The following is a 27,283-nucleotide window of genomic DNA, read 5'->3' as shown; positions in this document are numbered from 1 at the left end:
TGTCAAAGTCTTTTCTATTAGTGATACTTACACCACCAGTAGCAACTTTTTCCTTAGTGTTAGTGAATATTTTCCATTGATCAAAGGAAGAACTGCAAGCAAGAAACACTTTCAAATCTTCTTGTGAATCATCATACAAAGAATATATCCATTTATTCCTAAGCAAAAATGGATACTATAAAATTTTATAGATTTTTCCTGTGGAGACACGAACTGTCCTCAGCTGTTCTATTTTTGTTGTTAAGAGTAACATTATGGTCAGAAGACAACACTAGGTATGGCCTTTTCCCTTCTCATATAATTATGTGTAGACAAAAACTGGGCTTGTTCTGTGTAGGCATCAGCTAGAGATGTAAGACTGTCCTTTTCTGAAGCATGTAAGTGTTGTGCAACTCAGGTCTCAACCTCGTGTGGGCCCAGGATTAGGGCTTACTATTTGACACATCCAATGCTACTACTTCAGGATCAGGGTGGTTAAGCTTAAATGTCCTGCATTGTCTGAACTTGTTAGTTGAGGCTCTTCTATTTCAACTTTGCACTATCTTCTACCACTGCAAATAAACGGCTACAGAGCTTTATAAATTAATCTAGGTCATTCAACAATCTGAAAACCCAGAAGTTTTCTTAGAGGTGCAAAAAGACAAATCAATGTTACAGGGGAAGAACAAAGAGCATAAACAATTTGTTAATACACCAAGCAGTCAAATTGCTGCCTGGGAATTGTGGGTGCATCCACATCAGTGACTTCAGTTGGTCTTCTGAAAGTCCCCTTCATTCCTGCTTAATGTACTTTGTTTCACACAGTGAGGCAGCCCATGAACTGGACCTCTTGAACTCATGCAGCACATTAACTGGATTTCTTTTGTATAAAGTGAAACCAGAAGATGAGCTCCAGATACATGTTCTCCAGCCAACTGCTAATGGGCACTCAGGCTTAACCCATGCGTACATAGTGAAGCATAGTGGCACAGCCTTCAGCACTTAGGTTTGTTCTAGCATGGCATTAATTAAGCAATGGCTACTTTTTTTTTTTTTTTTAAATACTTACTCTTTATGTTTCAGCAGTTCTCTTTGTTGCAGACTCCTACCCAGTTGGCCCTCTTCTTTTGAAGAACTCACTATAAAGGAATAAAAATAGAAACATCTTTTCAATATATACCATGAGTTGACAGATACAGTACAAGAAGCTAGAAATAAAAAACAGGGACAAAATGATGAATGGGGATGATTTAACTCATGAATTTCTTAAGTTGACCTAGTCTTGGGACAGTTACTACACAAGACAGACACATTTAAGACCTAATACTAGAACTGTGACAGCAAATATATCTCCCTCATGAGCCTAGAGTCTCTTTGGAATTCCATTCTTGCTTAGTGAATTCTTGCTTAGAGTATTAGTATCCCTGCAAATATTAACATCAGTGTTTATCTCAAAGTATTCTTGCATCATGGCTGGAAAACCAAGATTGCTGTTCTTTGTGTGTTAAGGAAAGGAGTCAACACTTTTTTCTTCCAGGAAGGGATTTTTTTCTTCTTTGTCATATTTGATGTTGTTTTTGTCAGCAGACCTGTTAAGACAAAATTACGTTTTCTACGTACATCCACCCTGCTGAAGGTACCCCTGCTGTATAATTTTGTATCATGACACACTGCATACTGTTTCTTCTCCTCATTACTTTGGTTCCTCTTCATGAATAATGCCTGTTTCCTTACAAGGTTACCTCACACTTTAATCACAGCTAACTCAAGACTGCCCACTGTGGCCTTCTGAACATCTGCTGTTCTGTCTTTCCGCTCCTCCCTGTCAAACCCCAGCAAATATTTGAGAGCACTGGCTCCTGTATAGGGCCTGAATTAATAAACCCATCAGACTGCATTGTACTTACTACGGGCTCAATTTAGAGTTGCTAAATTAACTGCAAACCAGCATTATAAACATCTACAGTCACTTGTCTGTTATAGGACCCTTCTGTGTCATGTGGAGATTCCTTCTCTCAAAACGAGATAACCACAATTAATCTCCTCCTGAAGTACATGATGAAAACAGGTCAAACAGACTGCATTGTCAATGTACCTATTTCTTTCCCACAACTCTATAAAGAGCACACATTGAACAACTCAGGTACAGAAGTAAATTGAGTCCTAATCCATGTGAATGATTTGTAAGTATGCTGTTTCAAGGTACTGTGCCATATTTGTATATGCTGTCTACTTGTTGTATGAAGTATTTCATAAGAGTACTAAAAGTTTCTTTTTTCTCCTACAAATGGACCATATTCTCCTGTTCCTGCTGTGCTTCATGATTACAGCAGTCTAAGTTGATGGAAATGGGAAGGATCCAATGTAAAACAGGACATAATTGTTGACACTACAGTATTAATTTGGAATGTCCATAAGTTATTTATTGAGTGATAAATCCTTAGCAGAATCAGGTAACTTTTACCTGGTAATTAATAGAGCAGCTGTGTAAGACAGATTTATCATACATTTATTAGTTGAAAGAATAAACGATTTGATCTCGACACTAATGTCTGATTTTTTTCAGTCTATAACCTATAATTCCATACCAAAATGTAGACAGGAATGCTATACATTTTCCTGTAATTATTCTCTTCATTTCCAGGAAGGAAAGGAGGAATATTTTGAGAAGCTTTAATGAAAAGAAAAAATACTAAGCAAACAGTATACAAATTTTCTCACCTTTCATTTGGGTTGTCTCTTTACTTGTATGCTCTGCACTGAAGACTTGAATAAGCTCAGCAAAATTAGCTCTCTTTAAAATGAGTTCTTGGTAGGTCCCCATTTGACTTATTCTGCCCTCTTTCATTACTATTATAAAATCAGTGTGAGGCAGGAGCGTTAGGTTATGTGTCACTAATATACGAGTCTGAAACACAATGTTTTCCATATAAATACAAAGTGTACATTAAAATTAGACATTATATTATGATAGCTGAAATAGTGTAGTGGAATTTTTCTGGGATTTTGCTCATTTATTTGTCTACTTTATTATTACTATTATTGTTGTTGTTATTTATTGCCTACTTCACTACATTACTCTTTAAATTTCTGATTATAACGTCAAACTTTATGCTTACAGCTACTTGTACTCACCTGTTTCTTAATGTGCATCTTCTGCTTAGGAATGGTTTAGATTAGGTTGTAAAGAGACGAGGCAGATACTACATCTTTTAATATACTACATGTAGTTTGATAGTCTCAATATTAAAACCTGCTAACAAGTCTATCATTAGTAGAGTTCTTGCTTCTGCTAGATACTCATAACCCATAGAGCAGGTAAATTAAGAAAAGGGAGGAGAGAGGGAAAGTCAAAGACATTTACTTCATACTAATGTATTCATAATATTAAGTATTTCATAGTAATACATGTGTTTTGCAGTCACCAGCCAGCAGGAATAATCTGTACTAATTCATAACACCAAGGAGAAATTTTTTAGAAGCTATCTTACCTTCCCATATGAACAGTTTTTTAAATGGTAGAATCTATTTTTTCTGATTCCACTCTCCCCACGGAGTTTCTTTGTTCAAGAAGAAACCTTTCTTTCTATGATTTATACTGGCTATTTACTGCAGCGAGGCATCAAGAGTGACTACAAAAGGCTCTACCCTGCCTTCTATATGCAGATCACAGTAGTCCTCAAAAACTGCTAGTAAAGAAGAAATAAGTAAATATTATATGAATCTTTCAGACTCTTTATTCAGAATAATTTTCATCAACACACTAGGTAAGAGATGAGCTTTTGCAGAACAACTGTGACTTTTACTGTGTCTGTTGTATTGTACAAAGCAGCTGAAAACTGAAAAGGAAGCTGCCCTAATTTACCTTGGTTTTTAGGAGACCGGAAGGGCCAATTAGCTTCTCAAAAAGATGTTTCCCAACATGTACATCTACAGCAGACAGGGGGTCATCCAGAAGATACAAGTCAGCATTGCTGTACACAGCTCTAGCAAGACTCACTCTCTGCTTCTGCCCTCCACTGATATTGACACCCTAAGAAAAGAAAGACCCAAAAAATCTACATTTAAATATGAAATACTAAAAAAGACCAGTGTATTACACTCAGTCTCATCATTATTTTTTCAGGTAATCAAAGTTAATTTTATACTAGATATGAAAATAGAAAGGTAACATTTGGATTTTCAAGTAATTAGAGCAAAGTTTGGGCTCTGTTGATTAAATCCCCACTCCAAACAGGCAAATGTAAGGTACTTTGGAAAATTAAAAAACAACTTTTATTTACAGTCATATAGGCCTTTTTACAGTATAGAGGAAAGCACTGGTGAACACGACAGGGCTTACTCAAACTTCTGTATAGAAAAAAGCCATTTTAAAATTAGTAAGAGTTGAAAGCTTGAACAGAAATTAAGTTCAAAGTAAGCAAGCTAAGTAAGAAGATGGGATAGATGTACTTGGCTGAGCACTGATTACTCAGAGTAAATGATCAAATAGAGAATATATAAAAACATAAAAGCCATAACAAATTATTGCATCATTTCTGACATCTAAGATTCTCACCCTTTCTCCAATCTCTGTTTGGTCTCCATTCGGTAACTGTTCCAAATCTGGCAGTAAAGCACAACACTCTAAAACAAGTTCATAGTATGGCCTATTTAGATTTGCACCGAAGAGAATATTTTCCTGTAAACTGTCATTCTGAATCCAAGCCTGCTGAGAAACATATGCCACTGAACCCTAAAATGAATTGGAAACATCTTCTTTACTTGGGCTTTGTGAATATAGAAAATAGCATTTTAAAGTACATTTTAAATTCCAGGTTTACCTCAAAGTAACCAGTAATTACTTCCAAAACTTGAGCATTTTTAAACTCTTCAAGTTTTGACTAAGTCAGGTAAAAAAACCAATCTGTTGAGTATTCCTGTATAACAGCTTACTGATAATTATTATAAGAGGACATTGAATAAAACTGACAGAGCTGGGACATACACTGAGCAAAATTTTTCAGGTGACAGCCACCCATTGTAAGACTTATATGCAGAAAAATAGGTCTGTTTTAGGTCTGTTGTAGGTATATATCAAAATACAGTCTGATTGTTTGTATATTTACATAACATGCCATGGAATGTGTCAGCCATTAGAAATTAAGGTTACAGGATAGGAATAATAACTGGAAATTCTCCTAGATCTTTTCTTACATTAAGCTACATGCTCTGTGAAAATCTATTAATTTTACAACAAACTGATAGTACAGATACGCTTGTTGGTTATATGCCTTCCTTATTAGATTCTACACAGCCTATCTTTTTCTCATTAACTACTACTCTCAGATTTGGAACACCTCAACTTGATATTCTTCCCCCACCCCTCAACAGTGACAGGAGACTCTACTAGATTTCCATGGGAGTGGATTCTTGTTCAACACTGATTTTCAAGGCTGAGACACTTTTTTAATGTTGCCACATCCCCTTGCAACCAGATTAAACAATACTGTGCTTACCCAATGATAATGATTGGCTCAAGCACTGTAGTCTGCCATCAGAGGTTAACTTCCACCATATCTATAACCTATAGAAAACTTCCCTAAACTCTATTCTGTGATGGGGACTTTTGTTGCTCTCTGTAACTGTAAATTAAGCTACAGGGTTTCCTATCACTAGGAGAGCCAGCACCTTAATCCCATCTCTGCCTAAAGTTTATCTTTTCCCTCTATTTCCATATCCTGTATCCTCTCTACACATAAGCCATTGCAAGAAAGATGATCATCTTCTACAGCAGCTTATAACTGCTCCAAGTGGATCATGTTTGTACCATTAGATGTTTAGGCTCAATATATGACTTAAACACTCAAGATTTTTGCACTGAATTACACAGATTATAAAAAAATGAAAATAGCTTTGCAATCACTTAGATTGAAAGCAAATTGTTACACTGTTAACAAAGTCTCAAAAATCACTGTGTTACTTTGAAGATTTAAGAAGCTGGAGCTACCCTTGACAGAATTTCTACAACTATTGTTGAGAAGGAAAAATTGTACTTTCAAAAGCAGTTCTACTTAATTTAGGTATTGTGGAGTGGGCAGAGCAGGGGGACACAGACAGACAATCTTACTCTTCGCTGAACTGTTCCTTCAAGTTTCTCCATTTCTCCAAGAACAGCAGAAAGAAAAGATGACTTTCCAGATCCAACCTGTCCCACAACAGCAACTAAAGAGCCTTCAGGAATGCTGACACTCAAGCTGGAAATATTGAGGAAGACAAATGAGTTATCCTCTTTGTAAATACTCCATCATATATGGGTTGTGGTCACTTTATTTTACCCTCAGAACAATGAGAAATTAGTACTTCAGTTTGCATGTCTTTTGGCTATGCACCGTTCAGAAACTTGCAATAATGACTTTAAGTATAAATTTATATGTCTGCAAGTTAAAATGTTATGCTTTTATCTGGTCACAATAAAACGAAACGGGAGACAGTCTAAACAATAAGTGGTGTTATCGTATTGTTCTCAGGCCTGAGGTTCACATTCCATCTTACTCTGACAATCAACAGTTAGACTTCCTACATAGCATCAACTGTGACCGATGTCTGATCCTTCTTAAGGATCAAAATAGCTGTTTGGATAAATAAAAGCTGCCCTTCATAACCTGTATATTTTGCCGTCAAAACAACTACAATATGTACTAACAAACTTTAGCATACAAAGACAGCCATTTGCCATATCTGTACCCTATGCTATCTGGATCTAAGTGTATTATGATCTGAAGGCCTTATGCTGAAATAAACACAGTCCTTTCAGACTGGAGCTGGGAGCACAAACGAGGTAAAGACGTACCCAGAGACTGTACCAGACTTTAATGAAGCCTGTACACAATGCTGAAGGCAGCTCATGCCTGGATACTATATTGCAGGCTATGGTGGCTGAGATGTGGACGCTCAATGGCATGTTATGGGAAATGATACCCCACAGCCCTGAGAGGAATAGGGTAAACAGCATGGTTAGTGGGTTAGACCAAGTGGGTTGTAACCTCTTCAGCTGTCTTAGTAAAATTTAATAGCTGTATAGAGCTTATCAAACAGGTTCTTCACTTCAGAGCTCGGTTACTCCATTTCCTTACTAACCCTTCAATGTGTTCATTGCACAGCAGTTTATGCATAGCTGAAATTACATCTAAGAAATACCTTGTTAAGGAATGAAAAAGAGGGGTGTTTTCAGGCAAGAGACCACCGTGAGAAAAGCAAACTTTTTGTTTGTTTATTCTTTCCAAAGGAAGCCACAGCCCAATTTTAAGATCAGTATTCAATGCAAGGCTGCATAAAATACCTTAGCTTACTCGTGGGCAATATAAAATGCTACACTGACAAAAGAGCATCTTGCTAGTTAATGCTTCCCAAAATGCTATTCAGGAAAAACTGATATTGCAGTTAAACTTTGTGCAAACTGAGGGGAGAGGTGGTAGGAAAGAAGGAAGGAATGAAGAAGGAATGAAGAAGGAATGAAGAGCACTGGCTTCCCATAGCACTTATAAAGTGCTGTCTTGAGGAACATGCACTCCTATGTGGTTCCTCATCAAAGAGACCAAGTCAGATTTGACTTTTCAGAGCACACCAATCACATAGGATATTCTGGAAACAATAATTTATGTTCTTCTTATTGTGTAACATCATGAACTAGTCTGAATCAGAACACATTAAACCTGAACAAAATCTCTACAGATATCACATTCACATCCTGCCAAATGAGCTTGTAAAAAAAAAATTAAGAAATATCTTACTTTTTTAAAACTGGCAGGCCATTTTTTTCCCAGCGTAAAGAAGCACCAATAAACCCAACAGCGTGATCTGTTGCAATAAAGAAAAAAGAGCAAAGAGTTGCTAATCCATCCCCTCAGTTGAGTTTCTTAATGATCATTCATATAAACTCATGACCAATTAAAAATTAGTAACTCTGCTTACTTCCACTGTAGTTTGTATTGACATCCTCAGGGTTAAGATCCTCGGAACACAGAAAATCCTCTAAACGACTCAGAGAAACCTTGGTCTGCAAGATGAACATATACATATAATATTTATAACATGTCTGTGCTCCCTAATTTTTTAAATAGTATTTTAAAACTTCTAGATAATATGGAAGAACATATTCCATGTCTTATTTGAAGATAGACAAAAAAGGTGTTTACCTATTTAAAAATCATTTTCCTTAAAGTACTAAACAATCTAAAGTCATGAATAAGTGTATTTTTTTTCCTGAGGATTTACTGCTTGGTAGTTATAAAGTAACAGAGCATGCCAGACACATTCAGTATTAGAAAATATAGTTAATCCTCAAATGTCTGGTTCCTCTGACTCAAGTCAGAGAAAACTAGTTTGTTTTCATAAGCCTCTGGTGAAAACAGAGCTTTTTTTTTTTTTTTTTTTTTTTTTTTTTTAAGCAATAGCTCACAGTAACTCTCTGTGAGTGCATCATGAGATGTCCATCACTGTGGGGTGACAAAGTGAGATGAACTTACACTTGTGATAATTTTTAAGCTATTAGAAGTAAAGTTTAGGAAAAGACGAGGCTTTGATCTTACAGTATGCTAACCATAAATGAAATCAAATCAGGATGAGTATCTGCTCACAGTGGTCCCGTTCCTTACAAAACTCTGAGTTGTATACAAGCTGTGACAGAGTACATTCAGCTCGTAAACCCATAACAGAGTCTTAAAAGGTAGAAGTTCCCAACTCATATAGTAACCCTGCTGGTATACCATTAGGACTGAAGGTTGCTGATATGGTTTCCTCAGCAGCTCTATTCCTTTTTTTTTTTATAATTCCTTCAGTGATGACTTGACAAAACCAGTATTGTAGAGTCCACAGTGGGTCTCCCATACTTGGTATCAAGGGCTCCAATATATGACAATGGCCGAGTGACCTAAAATGTGCAGCCCAAATTGTTCATACTTTTATATTCGGTGGACTATGAAGAACAGAAGTTGAGAAAGTAGGAGCAGAAGTTGAGTCTAGTCCACTGAAGGAAGAAAAGCAAGAAACAGAAAGCTCAGTCACAATTAGGTGTGCTACCCAATTTACTTTCTACTTAAAAGACTGAGAGACATCTTTTAAACAGCCTTCATGCTTCTCATTCCATAAAAACACTGTGCAGTTTCATCTCAATAAAATGTAACTTAAAATAATTATATGACTTAATCACTCCTAGAAATAGACGAAACATGACAGAGTATAAATATCAGCCTTTTATAGCACTTGTTCATAATATGTTTACCTGGGCTACAGCAGAGATCACAGGTGATAAATCAAATAAAGGCAGTCGCAAAATGTTAAATAAAGAAATAGATGTAAAAATTTTAGTTGCTGTTAAAACATTCTCTTTGTCTAGATGAACGAAGACTCCAAATGTAGCCAAGGAGACCTTTAAATAAAAAAAAAGTAAAAAATGTATCCAACCAAAATCACATTGTAACTAAAATTTATACACAAATACTGTTTTTGTTTGCATTTGGAAGGTGTAGGATCCCATTTCTGCTCATGTCAGGGACTCTAACTGCTGCACATGGAAATTATAGCTGCAATACTGAGTGCAGGATTACTATCATTTTAGTGAGCAAAAAACATGGCTACTGTGTTTCACCCAACCAGATACATATGCAACGATATGAAATAACTCCCATCTCAGGAATTCATTTACTCATTTTGAAAACACTCAAACATTATGTTTCAGGAAATTCACTCTTTTTATTTCTTCTTGTATTGCTATGATATTGGATATACAATAGAATTATTTACTGCAGGTATTTTTATTTTGCCCATTTAAATTTTTTGCAAAAATCTAGTCAATAGTCATCAGAGAATAAGCTGGGTTCTTACACAACCGATACTTAAGTCTTCAGAATTAAGTAAAGCCTAAATTTAACAACCTGTCCTATGGGGTCTCTTCCGCCTTTTGTTGAGTTTAGGAGTCCTAAACTAAACTACTCACAAAGTACAAGGATTCCTAAGTCCTAAAAAAGAAGTTGATTATTTCACTGCATTTAATTGAAAATTTGAATTTTTCTCAATCACTGCTTCAAATATTTCAGTTATTATCAAGGTTAGAGACTGAAGGATAGCCTTAATCCTCCCTTTCACTATTCCTAATATTCCTGTTCACCTCTTACATCTTGTGAGTTAAGTGCCAGAAAACATCAGTTTGTGTAACTGAAATTAATGGTGGACATTTATCCCTAATGAAGGTTCCAGTTTGATCCACAGAATCATTTAGGTTGGAAAAGACCTCCAAGATCATTGAGTCCAACCATAAACCTAACACTGCCAACTCTACCACTAAACCATGTCCCTAAGTGCCACATCTACGTGTCTTTTAAATATCTCCAAGGATGGTGACTCAACCACTTCCCTGGGCAGCCTATTTCAATGCTTGATAGCCCTTTTGGTGAAGAAATGTTTCCTAATATCCAATCTAAATCTCCCCTGGAACAACTGGAGGCCATTTGCTCTCATCCTATAACTTGTTACCTGGGAAAAAAGACCAACACCCACCTCGCTACAACATCCTTTCAGGTCACTGTAGAGAGCAGTAAGGTCTCCCCTGAGCTTCATTTTCTCCAAACTAAACAACCCCAGTTCCCCCAGCTGCTCCTCATAAGACTTGTGCTCTAGACCTTTCACCAGCTTCATTGTTCTTCCTTGAATGTGCTCCAGAACCTCAGTGTCTTTCCTGTAGTGAGGGGCCCAAAACTGAACACAGTGTTCAAGGTGCAGCCTCACCCAGTGCTGAGTACAGGGGGACGATCACTTCCCTGGTGCTGCTGGCCACACTATTTCTGACACAAGCCAGGATGCTAAAGGCATTCTTGGCCACCTGGGCACACTGCTGGCTCCTGTTCAGACAGTTGTTGATCAGTGCTTCCAGGTCCACTGGGCTGCCAGCCACTCTTCCCCAAGACTGTAGTGTTGCATGGCATTGCTGTGACCCAAGTGCAGAACCTGGAACTTGGCTTTGTTGAGCCTCATACTACTGGCCTTGGTCCACTGATCCAGCTCATCTGCATCCCTCTGTAGATCCTTCCTACTCTCAAGCAGATCAACATTTCCACTCAGCTTGGTGGCATCTACAAACAGGGTGTACTCAATCCCCTCATCCAGTTCATTGATGAAGACGTTAAACAGGAGTGGCCCCAAAACCCAGCCCTGGGGCACACCACTCGTGAGTGGCTGCCAACTGGATTTAACTCCGTTCACCACAACTCTTCGGGCCTGGCCATCCAGCCAGTTTTTTGCCTGGCAAAGATACAGACATCCAATCCATGAGCAGCCAGTTTCTCCAGGAGAATGCTGTGAGAAATGGTGTCAAAGGCCTTACTAAAGCCCAGGTAAACAACACCCACAGCCTTTCCCTCATCCACTAAGCGGGTCACCTTGTAATAGGACATCAGGTTTGTCAAGCAGGACCTGCCTTTCATAAACCCAAGCTGACTGGGCCTGATTACTCAGTTGTCCTATATGTGCTAAATGATGGCACTCAAGATGATCTGCTCTGTAACCTTCCCTTGCACCAAGGTCAGACTGTATTTCCCTGGATCCTCTTTCTAGTCCTTCTTGTAGATGGGTGTCACATTTGTTAACCTCCAGTCAACTGGCACCTCCCCAGTTAGCCAGGACTGCTGAAAAATGATTGAAAGTGGCTTCATGAGCACTTCCACCAAGTCCCTCAGTACCCTTGAGTGGATCCCATCCAGCCCCATAGACTTGTGTGTGTCTAGGTGGTATAGCAGGTCGCTAACCATTTCCCCTTGGATTATGGGGCCTTCATTCTGCTCCCCATTGATGTCTTCCAGCTCAGGGGGCTGGGTAGTGGGGAACAACTGGTCTTACTATTAAAGACTGAGGCAAAGAAGGCATTAAGTAACTCTGGCTTTTCCTCATCCTTTGTCACTATGTTTCCCCCTGTATCCAATAAAGTATGAGGATTCTCCTTAGCTCTCCTTCTGTTGCTAATGTATAGAAACATTTTTACAGTCCTTTACAGCTGTAGCCAGATTAAGTTCTAGGTGGGTTTTGGCCCTTCTAATTTTCTCCCTGCATAACCTCATGACATCCTTGTATTCCTTCTGAGTTGCCTGTCCCTTCTTCCAAACTTCATAAACTCTCCTTTTTTTCCTGAGTTCCAGTCAAAGCTCTCTGTTCAGCCAGGCCATCATTCCCCGCAACTGGAAGGATAGCACACTGCTTGTGCTCCTGATCCCTTAACTAGTCATCCCAAGGCCCTGAAGTCTCTATTTAACTTCCAATGGAGTTTAACAGAGGGATTTAAAGATCCAAAGATCTGAATCCATTCTTGATAGAATTCCACTGAAACAAAGCTAGGATGAATTTGGTTTGGGTTTTTTGGTTTTTTTCCTTTTTTTTTTTTTCAAACGTATTTAGAAGTTTGGTGTTTGAGAGGGGATAGCCAAAAATTACACATCAAAAATGCATTCCCTTAAAACTTAGAAAATGAGGAGTATAAACAAGGTAGTTGATTTCTATGCAATAGAAACAGTATGATTAAAACAGTAAAATTAGATTTGTGAGTTTTGGATTTGGTTTCTGACTTTCTAATGGAGGTCTTTAAAAGCTTGGTCAATTCATAATCTCTCTCATTCTTCTCCAGTCATAGACATACTATTAGAACCTGAGAATTCAAATATATTGTGTTGATAAATTTAATGTTTTGAGATACTGTGAGGAAACATTTGTGAGCAATTCAGCTACTAAAGCATTAGGGAACATGAGAAACAGTTCTGCATGAATTAATATTTTTAAGAAACAAACCATAAAAGGAATACACGTCAATGTTAGCATGGAGTAAGTCATCAGATACCCAGATGACTTCAACACATCCACTTCACGTTCTCTAATGCTCATGACTTTCCTTTGATATGCAGATTCCCATCCATAAAGTTTTAGGAGCTAGACAATCAAACAAACATATTTTAATAAAACAAAATAGCAGTGACTACAGAAAATAAGCTTAAGTTGCAAATGTCATTATCAAATATTTAGCAATACCAAACTACAAAAATTTGTTTTACAAATGAAAGCAAGACTTAAGATAACTCTAAATTAGGTTGTTCTTATGGAAGATATACTCTAGTCACAATTCTTCAGATTTCAACTTGTCCGTTACGTATCAGAAATGATGAGCTAGTTTATATCAAAACAAGATAAATAACAAAAATAAGGCAACTTTCAAAAGTACTTTTCTTCTACACTAAAATTTCACTCTGCTAAAGGCTTCTGGATATCTATTAACATATTTTACATTCTCATTAGAAATGTAGTAATAAAATTGTGGAAACATGGATAGTAAGTTTTTCAAATCAAATTAAACCAATAAATATTTTCCAAAAACACTTTAAGCACATTATGTTAAAACATTTTCTTTTCTAACTTTTATCATTATCAGCTGAAATATTACACACAAAACCTTAGTTTTTTTAATAACTTATTTTCTATCTTTAAAACCTAACAAAAAAACCAAAACCCTTATTAGTTGTGGCATTACCTTTATTCCATGTAACATCTCACTCAGCAGCTTAACTTGTTGATCCGAATATCTCATTTGGCTTTTCTGGTTAAAAGACAGCAATGTTTTAATTTTTCAATGAGCAAAAAAATTTGGAGAGTAAAATATGCAGTGTACTGTAGGCAATAACTACCTTTTATGCTATTTTTACCTTGTTGGAAAACAAAGTAGCACTGTGACATAAAAAGGCCTGAACAAAAGCCTGAAGCATAGGCCTCAAACCAGAGCTGATTTCTGAGTGAACCTCTCGACCTGCATCCTTTCAGCATATGACCATGGTAATATCCTTTGAAAGCTATAGATAATATCTATTTTTGGACTCTAAGCCAGCTGTTTCCTAGAAGACAGGAACTCCTCGGACACACCTGGGATCCTGGCCAGATGTAGGATGCACCCAAGTGAAGTGAAATCAATCTACTAGACGTTTTCATGCTCTTTTTTTTTTTTTTTTTTTTAAATATGATTTGTTTGTTAAACTGTATAAAAGCAGGACCCTCTCACAGTGACGATGGAGACCTCACCTACGAGTAGATGCACTGCGTAGGAACTCCCAGTTGCTGGGAGCAGTTCTCTGATCCTTCGCTGTGACAGGGCTCCTCAGCTGAAGCACAGATCTGGATGATGGTAAAGTATTAGGGCAATTGGCGATGTAACTTTCTTAATCACTATAGCTACCTCTATGTGCTAATGATCAGATGCATTATCTTGCTTATTCTTTCTGCTGCTTTAAACTAAAGTAAAATAAGCTTATGTTTTTAACTTGGTGTCTGTGTCCTTGCTGTTGACCTCATCAATTGGCAAAACACACTGCAGTTATATCATCTTCAGATAGATGTGGTTAAAAAAAATCATTAGATAGGATAAAGGATTAAATACATTAAAATAATATTTTTCCCTTAAATTATCTCAAAAAGTGCATTTCAGTTTTTGTCCTTTTTATTTTTCTTCACACTGAATTAAAATCTTAACAGGCTTTCAGTTTCCAGGGTGTTCAGGAATGATAATATGGTTTTAATGTTCAGAATCACTAAGCAGGTAAATACAGACTCAATAACAATATAATATAACACTGTATATACACATACACAAATATATTCATAATGCTATATGGACATAAAACACTGTATACATATATAAGTATATATACAGGAGTAGGAAGAAAGTTTCCTCTGCTACTGATTAAAATATTGTTATTGAAAGAACCAATGAAAGAAACACAGCAATTCTTCTCACTCCTTCAGTGTACCCAGGCTCTTCTGCACCTCACATTCCTAAAATAATAATAACAGCCTCTCTAATGTTTTGAGTCTTATTCATATATAACAACAAGCTGCAAACTTTTAAACAGAATTATTTTATTGTCCTTTGTATTTCTTCTCTATCTCTCATATCACAGTAGGGATCTAAGTACATTTGTAGCTGCTGTACCTCACCTGCAAAACAGGTAAGAGGGTTTTTTGGGTTTTTGTCAATGTCTCTAAACTGTCACAACCTTACAAAGAATTAATGGAGACCCAGAGTCTTCACTGCATGTGTCACCATCAAAGGCAGAATAAGACGGAGAGAAATAACTGCCGTGACAGCAATGCAAAACTTAGGGTTGTAGTATTATTTTTTTTCTGTGGAGCTTACAGAAATTGTCATAGTAACAGGCAATACAGTGCTAAGAGAACTGTAGCATCAGAGAAGCAGAAAAGAAGTCAGAACACCTGCTGTACTTCTATGGGTATTTCCATAATCTCACGAGAATGTGCTAAATTTGAGGGAGAAGTTTAGCCTGAATACTAAAAGTGGGAGAGGGCCATAATCCTACAAAATCCCTTATTTAATGGAATTAACTTATGTAATATGCAAAACCATAGCTGTATCCTAAATTGAGTCATACAAAATTTTTACTAATACAAAAGTATGGTTTCAATATAATGAAAATTTAGGTATCCAGCCTAGGTACTAGTTCAGCTATCAAACATATGGCTTTCTTACTGCAGTTATGCTTCCTCCCTCAATGAAAAACAGCTGTGGCTTAGTATGTTTATTTTGGGGGGTTTAATTTAGATGTACCAATAGCATTCTTACACATGTATAATTTATCCCCTGCTTTATGACAACCTAACCTCTCCTTACCATGTTTATTTAAATATCTCACCTTCAGTCTTTTTACTTTGGCTGCAATAAGCGCATTTATAGGTATAACCAAAAGAAGCAGTGCAACACCTGCTAGGACTGATGGGCCAAGTTCTTTCCAGAGAAAAATGACAGCCATGATGATCTGAAAAGGTGCTGACCACAACAGGTTGATGTTTACAGTTAGCTCCATGAGTTGCTGAGCATCTGCTGACATCAGGTTAACAATTTCCCCAGTTGTATAGTTTTGCCGTGAGGAATTAGCTAAAGTTAAGGCCTGCAACCAGAAAATACAGAGGTCAGAAAAATGAACAATTTTGATGGGTTTAGCTGCCCAGAAGAAGCTAAAAGGACAATAATTAGAACTCAGTGAAACAGATTTGCAACTCTTTACAGTAAACAGTACAACACAGCACAAAGAGGGCTCAGAAAGCCTCAATTTTGGCCTAGCTTAGAACCACTCAGTGCAGGAGCCAGCAACAGCAGGCTTCACAGCAAACTCATGTACAGTCTCAGTGTGGCAGGCAGATACCACAAGTCTCAGGTCTCTTGGGACTGACACCCAGACAAACACATGCATTCTCTCTCTCTATCTTAGCGCCTCACTTTTTTCCACTGTGTCACTTGCAACTCCTACATGTAACAAGACAGTGCTGCAACAACTCACTCCACCATCTGTCCCATGTGCAAAGCACAACCTGACCCAGCATTAAGTAATCAACTCTACTCTGAGAGAGGAAGAAACTCTATCGCAACCCTGTAGCTGTGAAAACTTGCCAGAAGACATGCCCACCCCAACCAGAGCCTCTACTGCCCTGCTTATGATCTGATGTACTGACACACCTTGATATGAGACTGGAGAGAACAAATTCCTTTATTTAACTGATTTACAACTTACAAATAAAATTTTGCATGCTGGTCCAAAAAATACCCAAGATGTTTATGTCAAAAGATCAGTTTGACTCTCTTGAGAAAAGAGACTGTATTTTACATTAACAAAGACAGTGACTTATTTCAGATTTGGATTATTTTTTTGCTTCCTTAACTTGTGCTTAATAGTTAAATACTGCAGTAAAAATACCGACATGCCACGTTCATAACAAAGTAAACTAAAGGTCCAATGCTGAGAAACCAGCTTCATCTCATATGCTACACATTAACAGTATAGTAAACATTTTTATGTTTTGCAGGCCAGACATCTACTTTTACTTCTACATTATTAGCACCTGAATTTCTTGTAGCAAATAATGCCGCCACCTCAGCATATCTTATAAAAGGTGGGGATAAGTTATGGACAATCTCCACAGCAGTTAGCCATCTTTTAAACATCTGAAAAACAACAAACCTACTGGGTATTCAACTCAACAGAAAACCGATTTCACTAAAATTAGGGGGAAAATTTCAACCTCCAAAGGAGACCATGTGGCAAACTCCAGCTTCTTATATTCACTACTACTATACAGTAAAAACAGTGATCACGTATACCCTTACTTTTTCCCAGACATCCAACCTAGAAAGTTTTCCCAGTTCATTCTGTAAATTTGGGAAATTAACCCATAATCAAAATGGGAAGAGTTCAGTTTCTTCATATATCTCCAATACTATGTCTCTACAGGTGGCTGACAAAAGCATGTAATTTCAGGATTAGAGTTTTACAACAGAAATGCTGCTGAAAATCCAAATTATTTTAAGTAAATAATCATCAAAATACAAAGTCACTCTGTTAGCCTGTCACCAGTGTGTAACATCTTGGGTTTCGATCATGCTGGTAAGCACACTGTCCTTTAACACTGTGTTTATTTTAGTGTTTCGAAAGAAAAGTAGAAGACATGATTACCTTTTTGTATATCAGGCCGACAACAGCAGTCTTGATTTTGACTGCAGTAAGCATGTTGTTACGCTGGTATAACTGATGGAGAAGGGTTTGTGAGAGAACTACAAAAAACAGGGCAATAGCATAGACATATCCACTCCTGTATGAACTAGGATGATTTTCGCTGACTATTATCATCGCTCTGAAAATGCAGGAAAATAAATTTTAAATTCTGTGCAATAAAAAGTTCAATAAACTGACATACTGGAAACTTGGTCAACTAAATCCATTTTGGCTCCAGATATGGTGGAAGATCACAAAGAAATATGATGTTAAAAAAAGGTAAGTCTTAACTCTGTTTTCCAATTTGTTCGCTTAGAAACAATTCTCAAGTACTATTCTAGACATGAATGTGCTGTTGCTGACTTCACTGACAATGTAGTACAAATGAAGAATGGCATTAAAGAAAAAAAAATTACATTGGATATTTTTACTTAGACTGCAACTACCCATCATGAAAGTGAGAGAGAAAAAAAATCTACAGGAAAATTCTTATTATTGCGTTAGTAAAAGGTTAGCTTAAATAACCAGCAACTGTGATGTCTTAAAACAGATTTTACGGTTAACAATTTTGTTCAGGATTACACCGATTCAGGGTATAGCTTGGAGGTCAACAATAATTCTGTTCATTAACTCTTTATCAACACAAAGATATTTGATAAATTCTTAACACCTCTGTGGTAAGCAAAGTTTCTAAAAAACACTTCCAGCAACCTCCTGGTATCAACAACATGATTACAACAGTCATTCCAGTTTTACAGTAAATGCTGAAGCTGCAGATATTATTATATATTTAGTGTTCTTTTAAAAAATAAAGATGGAAAAATACTAACAAAAAAGCAGGGAAGTTAAATATCACAGTAGTCTGCAGAGGACGGAGGAAGCAAGCAGCCAATTCAATGTGAATGATAGAGTAAGCTTCCATTTTATTGAAAAATCACACCTTATATAAGCACTCTACAGTATACTACTCACAAATCTATTGGATACAACTAAAAGGTTACATGATAATATCCCAACCCCTTGTGGTATTTCAGGTATGTCTCAACATCCTCCTTCTTCTGACTTGCTTACTTTCCCAAGGTTGTTTACCATCATACTCAAGGCCATTGTGTACCTCGGTTTCTCTCTTTGTTAACATAACAGTCCATTGTTAGCATAACTGAGCCCTGAACCTCCTTCCTTGTTAGCATAACTGTACCCTGGGTTTTTTCCTTTGTTTACCTCAGATGGCTGCAATCAGCTCCTGCACAGACCCATGGCCTTGCTCTGCAAGCCATTCTCCAACAGTAGTCCATTTCTTTAAACATTTCAGTTTATAATAGTATGAAATTGAGTTTCTGCTGGTTTTGTTTCAGTCCTTTGGCTAAGAAATTCCTGATCGCTTTGAGGTTTCCCTCATTCGATCATTTTCATATAATCACTGAAGCGGGGAACATCTATGGTGTTGCTTAGTTTGGTTTTGATACTGGTAACACTTTAGATATATTATTACTGTTATTCTCTGAACATCAAGTGAAACACATTAAAAACTTACTTCATTATTTGTGGACTCATGAAAGCCAGAATGTCAGCTGTAAGTTTCAGAAATGCAACTTTAATCAATAAAAATTTAAATGCTTGCCATAATGGCAAAATCAAAGATGGTTTATGGAAACTCGTTTTCTTAAATAGCATTCTTCTGATGTAAGAGGCCTGCAAGATTACAAAAATACATGCAGATTTAAGAGAAAAAAAATTATTTTTGAACTTCACTCATATTTACAAATATAAAATATGTAATATTAGTGTCCATCTAAGGCCATCATTGTACTTATGTGAAAAAGAGCATTTCCTACAGTTAGAAGAAAAGCATTTTTAAGAAATGAAGTCTGGTTTTATTCAGCCTGGCTAGTAGTCTTTCAGGAAAGGATATAATTTCTAGGGTTGCCCCAGTCATTCACAAATATAATTAGAAAATAATTTAATCCTCAAATTATTATTACAAATCAAAAAAACTGTATGATAAAAACAGAGGTAAGCTTCAATACAAATGCATTATCATTTACAGCAGACTTAGAGCAACTTTATATTTAAGGTTGTATAACCCTACTGTCCTTTCTGAATATTTTCAGTTGTCAAGTAACTATTTATTTTCAGTTTGAATTTAGCTCAAACAATTGAAAATATTCTTACAAGAATTAAAAAAAAAAAAAAAGTCTTTCTTAATTATCACAGTGATGAAGGATGGGGTATTTCTACAGATTACTTGAATAATAAGAATAATATCTGAATTAAAAATTATCCTTCTTGGAAAATACTTTTGAATGCTTTGGTAGAAAGGGTTTCGGTGTGTATACCATCTGCACTCTTACTGGTCTTACAGGTTAGGTCCTTTCTCCTGTGAACTTCCTAACATTACAGAGCTCCTAGTGCACTTTAACAACAAAATAAAAATTGTGACTGAAACTGTCAAGAATTTACATGAAAATCACACAGGATAACTCAAGCAAAACCCCCAAATATATCTGTAAACCTCAGTATTGTTAAAACTAAAGAAAACTGGAATCTGTTCTGTGAGTTCTATAAGCCAGTGTTTGTATAAGTAAGCTGATAATAGACTTCTCTACCTATCTGAAATACAGATGCAAAGATAAGACACAGGGAAACAGACAAGTTCAGAGAGAAATTAGCTGGACAGTTTTGACAAAGATGGCAATCAATCATCAAAGTAAAAGTCACAGTAGATTCCGTATCAGTCACAGTAGATTCCGTATCACTTGAAGTGTTAAAATATAACTAGGTATCTTTCTAAGAGGTAAATTTGAACTTAAACGATTTAGAAAAATCCCAGTCACACTCAAGATCACAGATCACAACACCGAGTGGCTTTTGTGATCTACAAAATTTTGGCTGTTCAATAAATAAGATTTTAGAAATCTTCTCCAGTTTCTAGACTCCTCTAATTTAGAAAAGGATATTGACTATTGTAAAAATTATAGCTACCTTTAATCCTATGGTAGACTTCTGGATTTCTTTTCTCCATTGCTTTTCAAAGTTAGGACACACACTGTATGGTGAATCAGTTTCATTCAGTTCGAACAAGTCATCCCTTTCCAACGGCCTCTTATAGCCTATAGATATAAGTCTGAAAGAAAGCAATGAATTTAGACAGCATGAAATACAGCAGACAAAACAAGCAGAACTACTAACTCAAAAAAGTAACTACATAATTGAGTGTATATAAATAAACTCTATAATCAAAATAGTGTATGTAATCCCATAAAGTCTACAGACTAAATAGTGGAACATACTTAGTCACCTTAAGCACGTTGAAATTCACCTGAAGTAAGAAAAGCCCAAGCAGATTGTCACACCTGAACAGCAGATTCTGAGGAACCTTTGTACCTCAGAATCTGTCTACATTTCTGATCCCATATTTCTTTATAGGAAAATATACTATTTCTTAAACAAGCATGTGTAGCATCACTACCCACTTAGTATTGTGATCTGGAATGAAATACCTTTTCTACCACAGGACTGCATTATCACAGAATCATAGAACCATTTAGGTTGGAAAAGACCCTTAAGATCATCTAGTCCAACTGTTAACCTAACACTACCCAGCCTACCACACAATGATGTCCCTAAGTGCCATGTTTACACCCCTTTTAAATACCTCCAGGGATGACAACTCATTATCACAGAATCACAGAATCATCTAGGTTGGAAAGGACCCTGGAGATCATCTAGTCCAACCGTTCGCCGAGCAGAGCTCCCACCTACAGCATATTCTTAAGCTCTAAATCGACCCGACTCTTGAACACCTCCAGGGATGGGGACTCCACCACCTCCCTGGGCAGCCCATTCCAACGCCCAACAACCCCTTCTGTAAAGAAATGCTTCCTAATAGCTAGTCTGAATGTTCCCTGGCGCAACTTGAGGCCATTCCCTCTTGTCCTGTCGCTTTCTACCAGGTTAAAGAGGCTCAAACCCCACTCTCTGCAGCTTCCTTTCAGGTAGTTGTAGAGGGTGATGAGGTCTCCCCTCAGCCTCCTCTTCTCCAGACTAAACACCCCCAGTTCCCTCAGCCGCTCCCTGTACGACCTGTGCTCCAGACCCTGCACCAGCTTCGTTGCCCTTCTCTGGACATGTTCGAGTCATTCAATGTCCTTTTTGTAGTGAGGGGCCCAAAACTGAACACAGGAATCGAGGTGCGGCCTCACCAGCGCCGAGTCCAGGGGCAAGATCCCTTCCCTGTCCCTGCTGGCCACACTAATCCTGACACAAGCCAGGATGCCATTGGCCTTCTTGGCCCCCTGGGCACACTGCTGGCTCCTGTTCAGCCGGCTGTCAATCAACACCCCCAGGTCCCTCTCTGACTGGCAGCTCTCCAGCCACTCCTCCCCAAGCCTGTAGCCCTGCTGGGGGTTGTTGTGGCCCAAGAGCAGCCCCCAGCAGTTGGCCTCAGCCCATGGCTCCAGCCTGTCCAGGTCTCTCTGCAGAGCCTCCCTACCCTCGAGCAGATCAACACTCCCACCCAACTTGGTGTCATCTGCAAACTGACTGAGGGTGCACTCAATCTCCTCGTCCAGATCATCAATAAAGATGTTAAACAGGAGTGGCCCCAAAACCAAGCCCTGGGGGACACCACTCGTGACCGGCCACCAGCTGGATTTAACTCCATTTACCACAACTCTCTGGGCCCGGTCGTCCAGCCAGTTTTTTACCCAGCGAAGTGTGCGATTGTCCAAACCTCGAGCAGCCATTTTTGCCAGGAGAATGCTGTGGGAAACAGTGTCAAAAGCCTTGCTAAAGTCAAGGTAGACAACATCCACAGCCTTTCCCTCATCCAATAAGCAGGTCGCTCTGTCATAGAAAGAGATCAGGTTTGTCAAGCAGGACCTGCCTTTCATAAATCCATGCTGACTGGGCCTGAGCATCTGGTTGTCCCTCATGTGTTGTGTGATGGTACTCAGGATGAGCTGCTCCATCAGCTTCCTGGGCACCGAAGTCAAGCTGACAGGCCTGTAATTTCCCGGATCTTCCTTCTGCCCCTTCTTATAGATGGGCGTCACACTGGCCAATTTCCAATCAGTCAGGACCTCCCCGGTCAGCCAGGACTGCTCGTAAATGATAGAAAGTGGCCTGGCGAGCACCCAGCCAGCTCCTTCAGCACCCTCGGGTGTATCCCGTCTGGTGCCATAGACTCGTGTGTGTCTGTGTGATGCAGCAGGTCACTGACTGTCTCCTGGATTGGAGGGGGGTCATTCTCCCAGTCTCTGTCTCTGGCTGTGGAGGCTGGATTCCCTAAATAAAACTAATCTTGTTATTAAAGACTGAGGCAAAGAAGGCATTAAGCACCTCAGCCTTCTCCTCATCACTTGTTACCATATTTCTTCCTGTATCTAGCAGGGGATGGAGACTATCCGTGGACTTTCTTTTGCTACTGACATACTTATAGAAACTTTTCTGCAACTCATTATCCTGCGACTCATCTTTAACAAAGGTAACAACATTAAACTACTGGGTTTTAGCACAAGTACAATGGAAGTTTCCTTACCACAGGTCTTCAGCTCTTAAAATTTTGTTTTAACAAAGTGCTTTTACACACTTAAGTGTCAACAAAACCTAAAACTGTTCTTAAAAATGGCAAAATAGGGCGGATAAATACACTGAACCTAAAGGAGCACTGAAAGAAAAATAGTTGATTTGGAATTTTTGACAAGCATGTCAGATTTATGACAATCCAAAGCAAACCATGCCATGCCATTTCTGAGGTGGGGGAAATGCAAAAGGATTCATGCTGACTGTGTTCACTAACTTAAAGGAAGTCCCAAACAGCTAGAAATTGACAAGAGACACATGCATAGCCACTGGAGCGTGTGTACTGTCAGCGGCAGCCCTAATGCTTTCAGCCTGGTGAGGATTTCTCTCCCTGAGGGCCGCAGCACAAGGGCAGTTTCTTTCCTCTCTGGCACGCACTGCTAGGGTGTCATTCCTGTGTGGGTCAGTGCCAGTGCTGGGCTTGGGGCTAACATGTGTGCCATATTGCTTATCACGGGACAGAAAATGAAGACTCAGAAACACTCTTCTGAGGGTTGTAAAATTCTGGTGGGGGTGGACCTCACTATCCCTAAGGGCCTCCCAAACATCTACTGAAGCTGTAACATTAATACAAACTGCATTTGCCTTAGGCTTGATAAATTAAGGCAAAAACAACAGAGCTTCTCACTAAGAACACCAGCTTTTGAGACAGATGAGGAGAGCAGACCAACTGGTACTCGAGTGGAAACTGTTGTTTAAGAATTCTGCATAACTCACCTCTATGCTAGAACTCACTTCTGCCAGAGGATAAATAGAACTAGCCAATGCCCTCCATAACATAATCTCCAGATTGCCTGAATTCTAAAGAAACATAGTGTATCATTATGGGTTTATTATCTAACAATTAATTTCAGACTGCAAGTACTTAAGGCAAGTATATATTAGCCTTAATCTATTGTGTTTGCTTGTGATTGGAAAGAGGAAATACATCTAATGTTCACAGTATTAGTTTAATTGCATCCAGTTGTTCAATAGCTAAGTAAGCTCTCACTGAACAGAACTGAAATCCTTTTTTTTTTCCTCCCTGCCTCTCTTCTTCCGTTAAACATTGTGGAATCGGTTAAAAAATACAAAGGATAGCCTAGCTTGAACATCTGGGTGAACACTGCAACATAATGAACACAAATATCATACAGAAGCGCTGCACTCAGTACACTGTGTAACTTCCTAGAACTGAAAATCTGAATGTAAGGACTGGTGAAAAACAGAGCTACTCTGAAACTGATGGCAAACTTCAATGGTGCCAAGTTTAACCAAACACTCTGAATCCTTGAAACAATCTGATTGTTTTGTCTCAGCTTATTAATAGCAAATACCATTTTCAGTTTTTCCTTAAAATTAATAATATTGAATAAAGCAATAAACAGTTATAATATTCTTAAAATGTTTTTTCTCATTTTTTACTTCTTTAGAAATCATTTGAGTCAGACATATACACTTCAAAAATCTAAAAGAAAAATGTTAAAAATGAGTAATGGTCACAAGACATAACACATGAAATTGTTTGAAATAACATCAAAAATACTAAGTGAGGGGAAGCTGCAAGGCTTGACATAGTTGAGTTTTCAGTTCCTATTTTTGAGTGGAAATTTTCCCCAAAAGCAGTGAGACTTTACTGGTGTTTATGAGCAGGTGATCTGCAGTAATAACATACAGCCTACTGTAAAAGAGGGAGGAAAACGAACATGAAATGGGCTACTTGGAAAATACCTTAAAGGTAGTACTGAATATTTGTTCCTGAAGATCTCAAAAATTATTGTATCAACACATGCAGCGTAAGGAAAAACTTATTTTATTTTTTGTCTATTGCCAAACTTTACAGGGACAGATAATAAATAAAAAAGGATAGCCTGATCTGGATTTTTATATCCCATTGTCTAAAAAAAATGGTCTACTGGGACAAGAACATTGTGCTTAGTTATCAAAATATTAACATTTTAAATAATGCCATTAGAAATGTATAAAATGACTGTTATTATGTATAAACAATACTCCACAAAATATTTGGATATAACCTCTAAAAGTTGTAAATTGCTTTTTATACAAAAAAGCTAACAGCAATCTCAGGCTCAGGCTCTAGCTCAATCCAGAATGATGGTGTGGAATGTAAACACATTCTCCATAATTCTGTGAGCATCAACGAACACCAACAAGCAGTTTATTAAATTCTTACCTGCTAAACCAGGAATATGTTAATTTATTGAAGAAAAAAACATTCTCTTCAGGGCTGCATTTCTGTTTAAAAAAGAAAGAAGGAAAAACTACCAATGTTACTTGAAGGACTGAAGAAGAAGTTGGGTTTGTTTTTTTTTTTCCTTTTCCTAAACATGAAGCTTTTAGGAGCTATTTAATTCTGAGCTACAATAAGGTCAATACTTACATTTCTTTGCCTGTTACCTTCTCACACAAATAAAATGTAACACAAGGTATTGGACAGGCTGGAGCCATGGGCTGAGGACAACTGCATGAGTTTCAATAAGGCCAAATGCCGGGGGCTGCCCTTAGGCCACAACAACCCCCAGCAGTGCTACAGGCTTGGGGAGGAGTGGCTGGAGAGCTGCCAGTCAGAGAGGGACCTGGGGTGTTGATTGACAGCCAGCTGAACAGGAGCCAGCAGTGTGCCCAGGTGGCCAAGAAGGCCAATGGCATCCTGGCTTGTGTCAGCACTAGCGTGGCCAGCAGGGACAGGGAAGGGATCTGACCCCTGGACTTGGCACTGGTGAGGCCGCACCTCGATTCCTGTGTTCAGTTTTGGGCCCCTCACTACAAAAAGGACATTGAATGACTCGAACATGTCCAGAGAAGGGCAACGAAGCTGATGAAGGGTCTGGAGCACAGGTCGTACGGGGAGCGGCTGAGGGAACTGGGGGTGTTTAGTCTGGAGAAGAGGAGGCTGAGGGGAGACCTCATCGCCCTCTACAGCTCCCTGAAAGGAAGCTGCAGAGAGTGGGGTTTGAGCCTCTTTAACCTGGTAGAAAGCGACAGGACAAGAGGGAATGGCCTCAAGTTGCGCCAGGGAACATTCAGACTAGCTATTAGGAAGCATTTCTTTCCAGAAGGGGTTGTTAGGTTTTGGAATGGGCTGCCCAGGGAGGTGGTGGAGTCCCCACCCCTGGAGGTGTTCAAGAGTAGGGTCAACATAGCGCTGAGGGATATGGTGTAGTTGGGAACTGTCAGTGCTAGGTTAATGGTTGGACAGGATGATCCTCAAAGGTCCTTTCAAACCTAGTTGATTCTGTGATTCTGTATTAAGTATGAAAGACATCCACAGTCCTGGGACTTACTAGAACTTAACTTGCTATAAGAAAGAGGGTGTTAACTACCACCTTAGCTTGATTTTACACTGTTCACACATACCCTAGAATATGATCACACTAACAGTAAAGCATAGGAGTTGGACTCGATGATCCTTATGGGTGCCTTCTAACTTGAGACATTCTATGATTCTACGTCCAGTATAAGCAAACCTTCCTCAAATCTTTGACAGTTAAAATCCTGTGCATTTTTTCTCCCCCTGTTTGAAAACCTAGCTATTGGAAGTTATCAGCTGCTAACACCTCAAGAACAGCAGACCCTAAGAGACGAAGCATGACTAATGTGTACTGTACACATACATGAGGAGAGGAATATGAGGCTTGTGCTCTGCTGCCAAGTTCACAAGTCATTGGAGATAAGTGTAATGGAGGCAAACAAATACGAACTCTCCTATGCTTCCTGAGGAATGTGTACCCACACCCCAGAGAATGACTTCAGCACACCTAGGGAGTAAATTCTGTCCCTTGGTAATTACTGCCTTAAAATCATTTCTAACCAGAGATACAGTTACAATTCTTTTCGGTAGGTGGTGTAAAAAACCCACCTATCAAAAACGTACGCAGCGTGTGCTCGGAGATCCTGTACGCTTCCCACAACGATTTTTCTTTCACTTCCATTGAAAAGCCAAACGATTAAATCAATGTCCGAGCGGTGGCCAGGGCGCAGGCAGGCCCCGGCGGGGCGGCACCCCGTCCTCAGCCGCGGCCCCACCGCCTCCCGCCCGCCCTCGGCCGCGGCCGCCGCGCCTCCCGCCCGCCCTCGGCCCCCCGCGCTCTCACCGTCTTGCCGGTGGGACTCGGGCGCGCGTAGCAGCCGCCCTGCCTCCCGCGGGAGGCCGCCAT

At 38.7% G+C, this 27,283-nt stretch overlaps 1 protein-coding gene across 1 annotated transcript in view; it reads right to left on the bottom strand.

The window, feature by feature from the left end:
* The window catches only part of LOC141958138 (multidrug resistance-associated protein 1-like), a 39,665-nt gene extending 12,382 nt beyond the window's left edge, over window positions 1-27,283 (bottom strand). The window contains exons 1-17 of the mRNA XM_074900766.1: window positions 27,221-27,283; window positions 25,300-25,361; window positions 20,526-20,667; window positions 19,078-19,235; window positions 17,505-17,682; window positions 15,690-15,944; window positions 13,523-13,588; window positions 12,790-12,927; window positions 9,242-9,388; window positions 7,933-8,017; window positions 7,752-7,818; window positions 6,089-6,215; window positions 4,538-4,714; window positions 3,845-4,012; window positions 2,701-2,887; window positions 1,049-1,118; window positions 32-92 (exon numbers count right to left, since the gene is read on the bottom strand). Of these exons, the coding sequence (XP_074756867.1) occupies window positions 32-92; window positions 1,049-1,118; window positions 2,701-2,887; window positions 3,845-4,012; window positions 4,538-4,714; window positions 6,089-6,215; window positions 7,752-7,818; window positions 7,933-8,017; window positions 9,242-9,388; window positions 12,790-12,927; window positions 13,523-13,588; window positions 15,690-15,944; window positions 17,505-17,682; window positions 19,078-19,235; window positions 20,526-20,667; window positions 25,300-25,361; window positions 27,221-27,283 (2,151 nt within the window). The remainder of the gene's footprint in view (window positions 1-31; window positions 93-1,048; window positions 1,119-2,700; window positions 2,888-3,844; window positions 4,013-4,537; window positions 4,715-6,088; window positions 6,216-7,751; window positions 7,819-7,932; window positions 8,018-9,241; window positions 9,389-12,789; window positions 12,928-13,522; window positions 13,589-15,689; window positions 15,945-17,504; window positions 17,683-19,077; window positions 19,236-20,525; window positions 20,668-25,299; window positions 25,362-27,220) is intronic.

Source organism: Athene noctua, chromosome 1 (genome assembly GCF_965140245.1).
Source record: "Athene noctua chromosome 1, bAthNoc1.hap1.1, whole genome shotgun sequence".
Taxonomy (NCBI): domain Eukaryota; kingdom Metazoa; phylum Chordata; class Aves; order Strigiformes; family Strigidae; genus Athene; species Athene noctua.
Note: the sequence above shows the minus strand (reverse complement) of the source record. Positions and strands in the feature narration are given on the sequence as shown.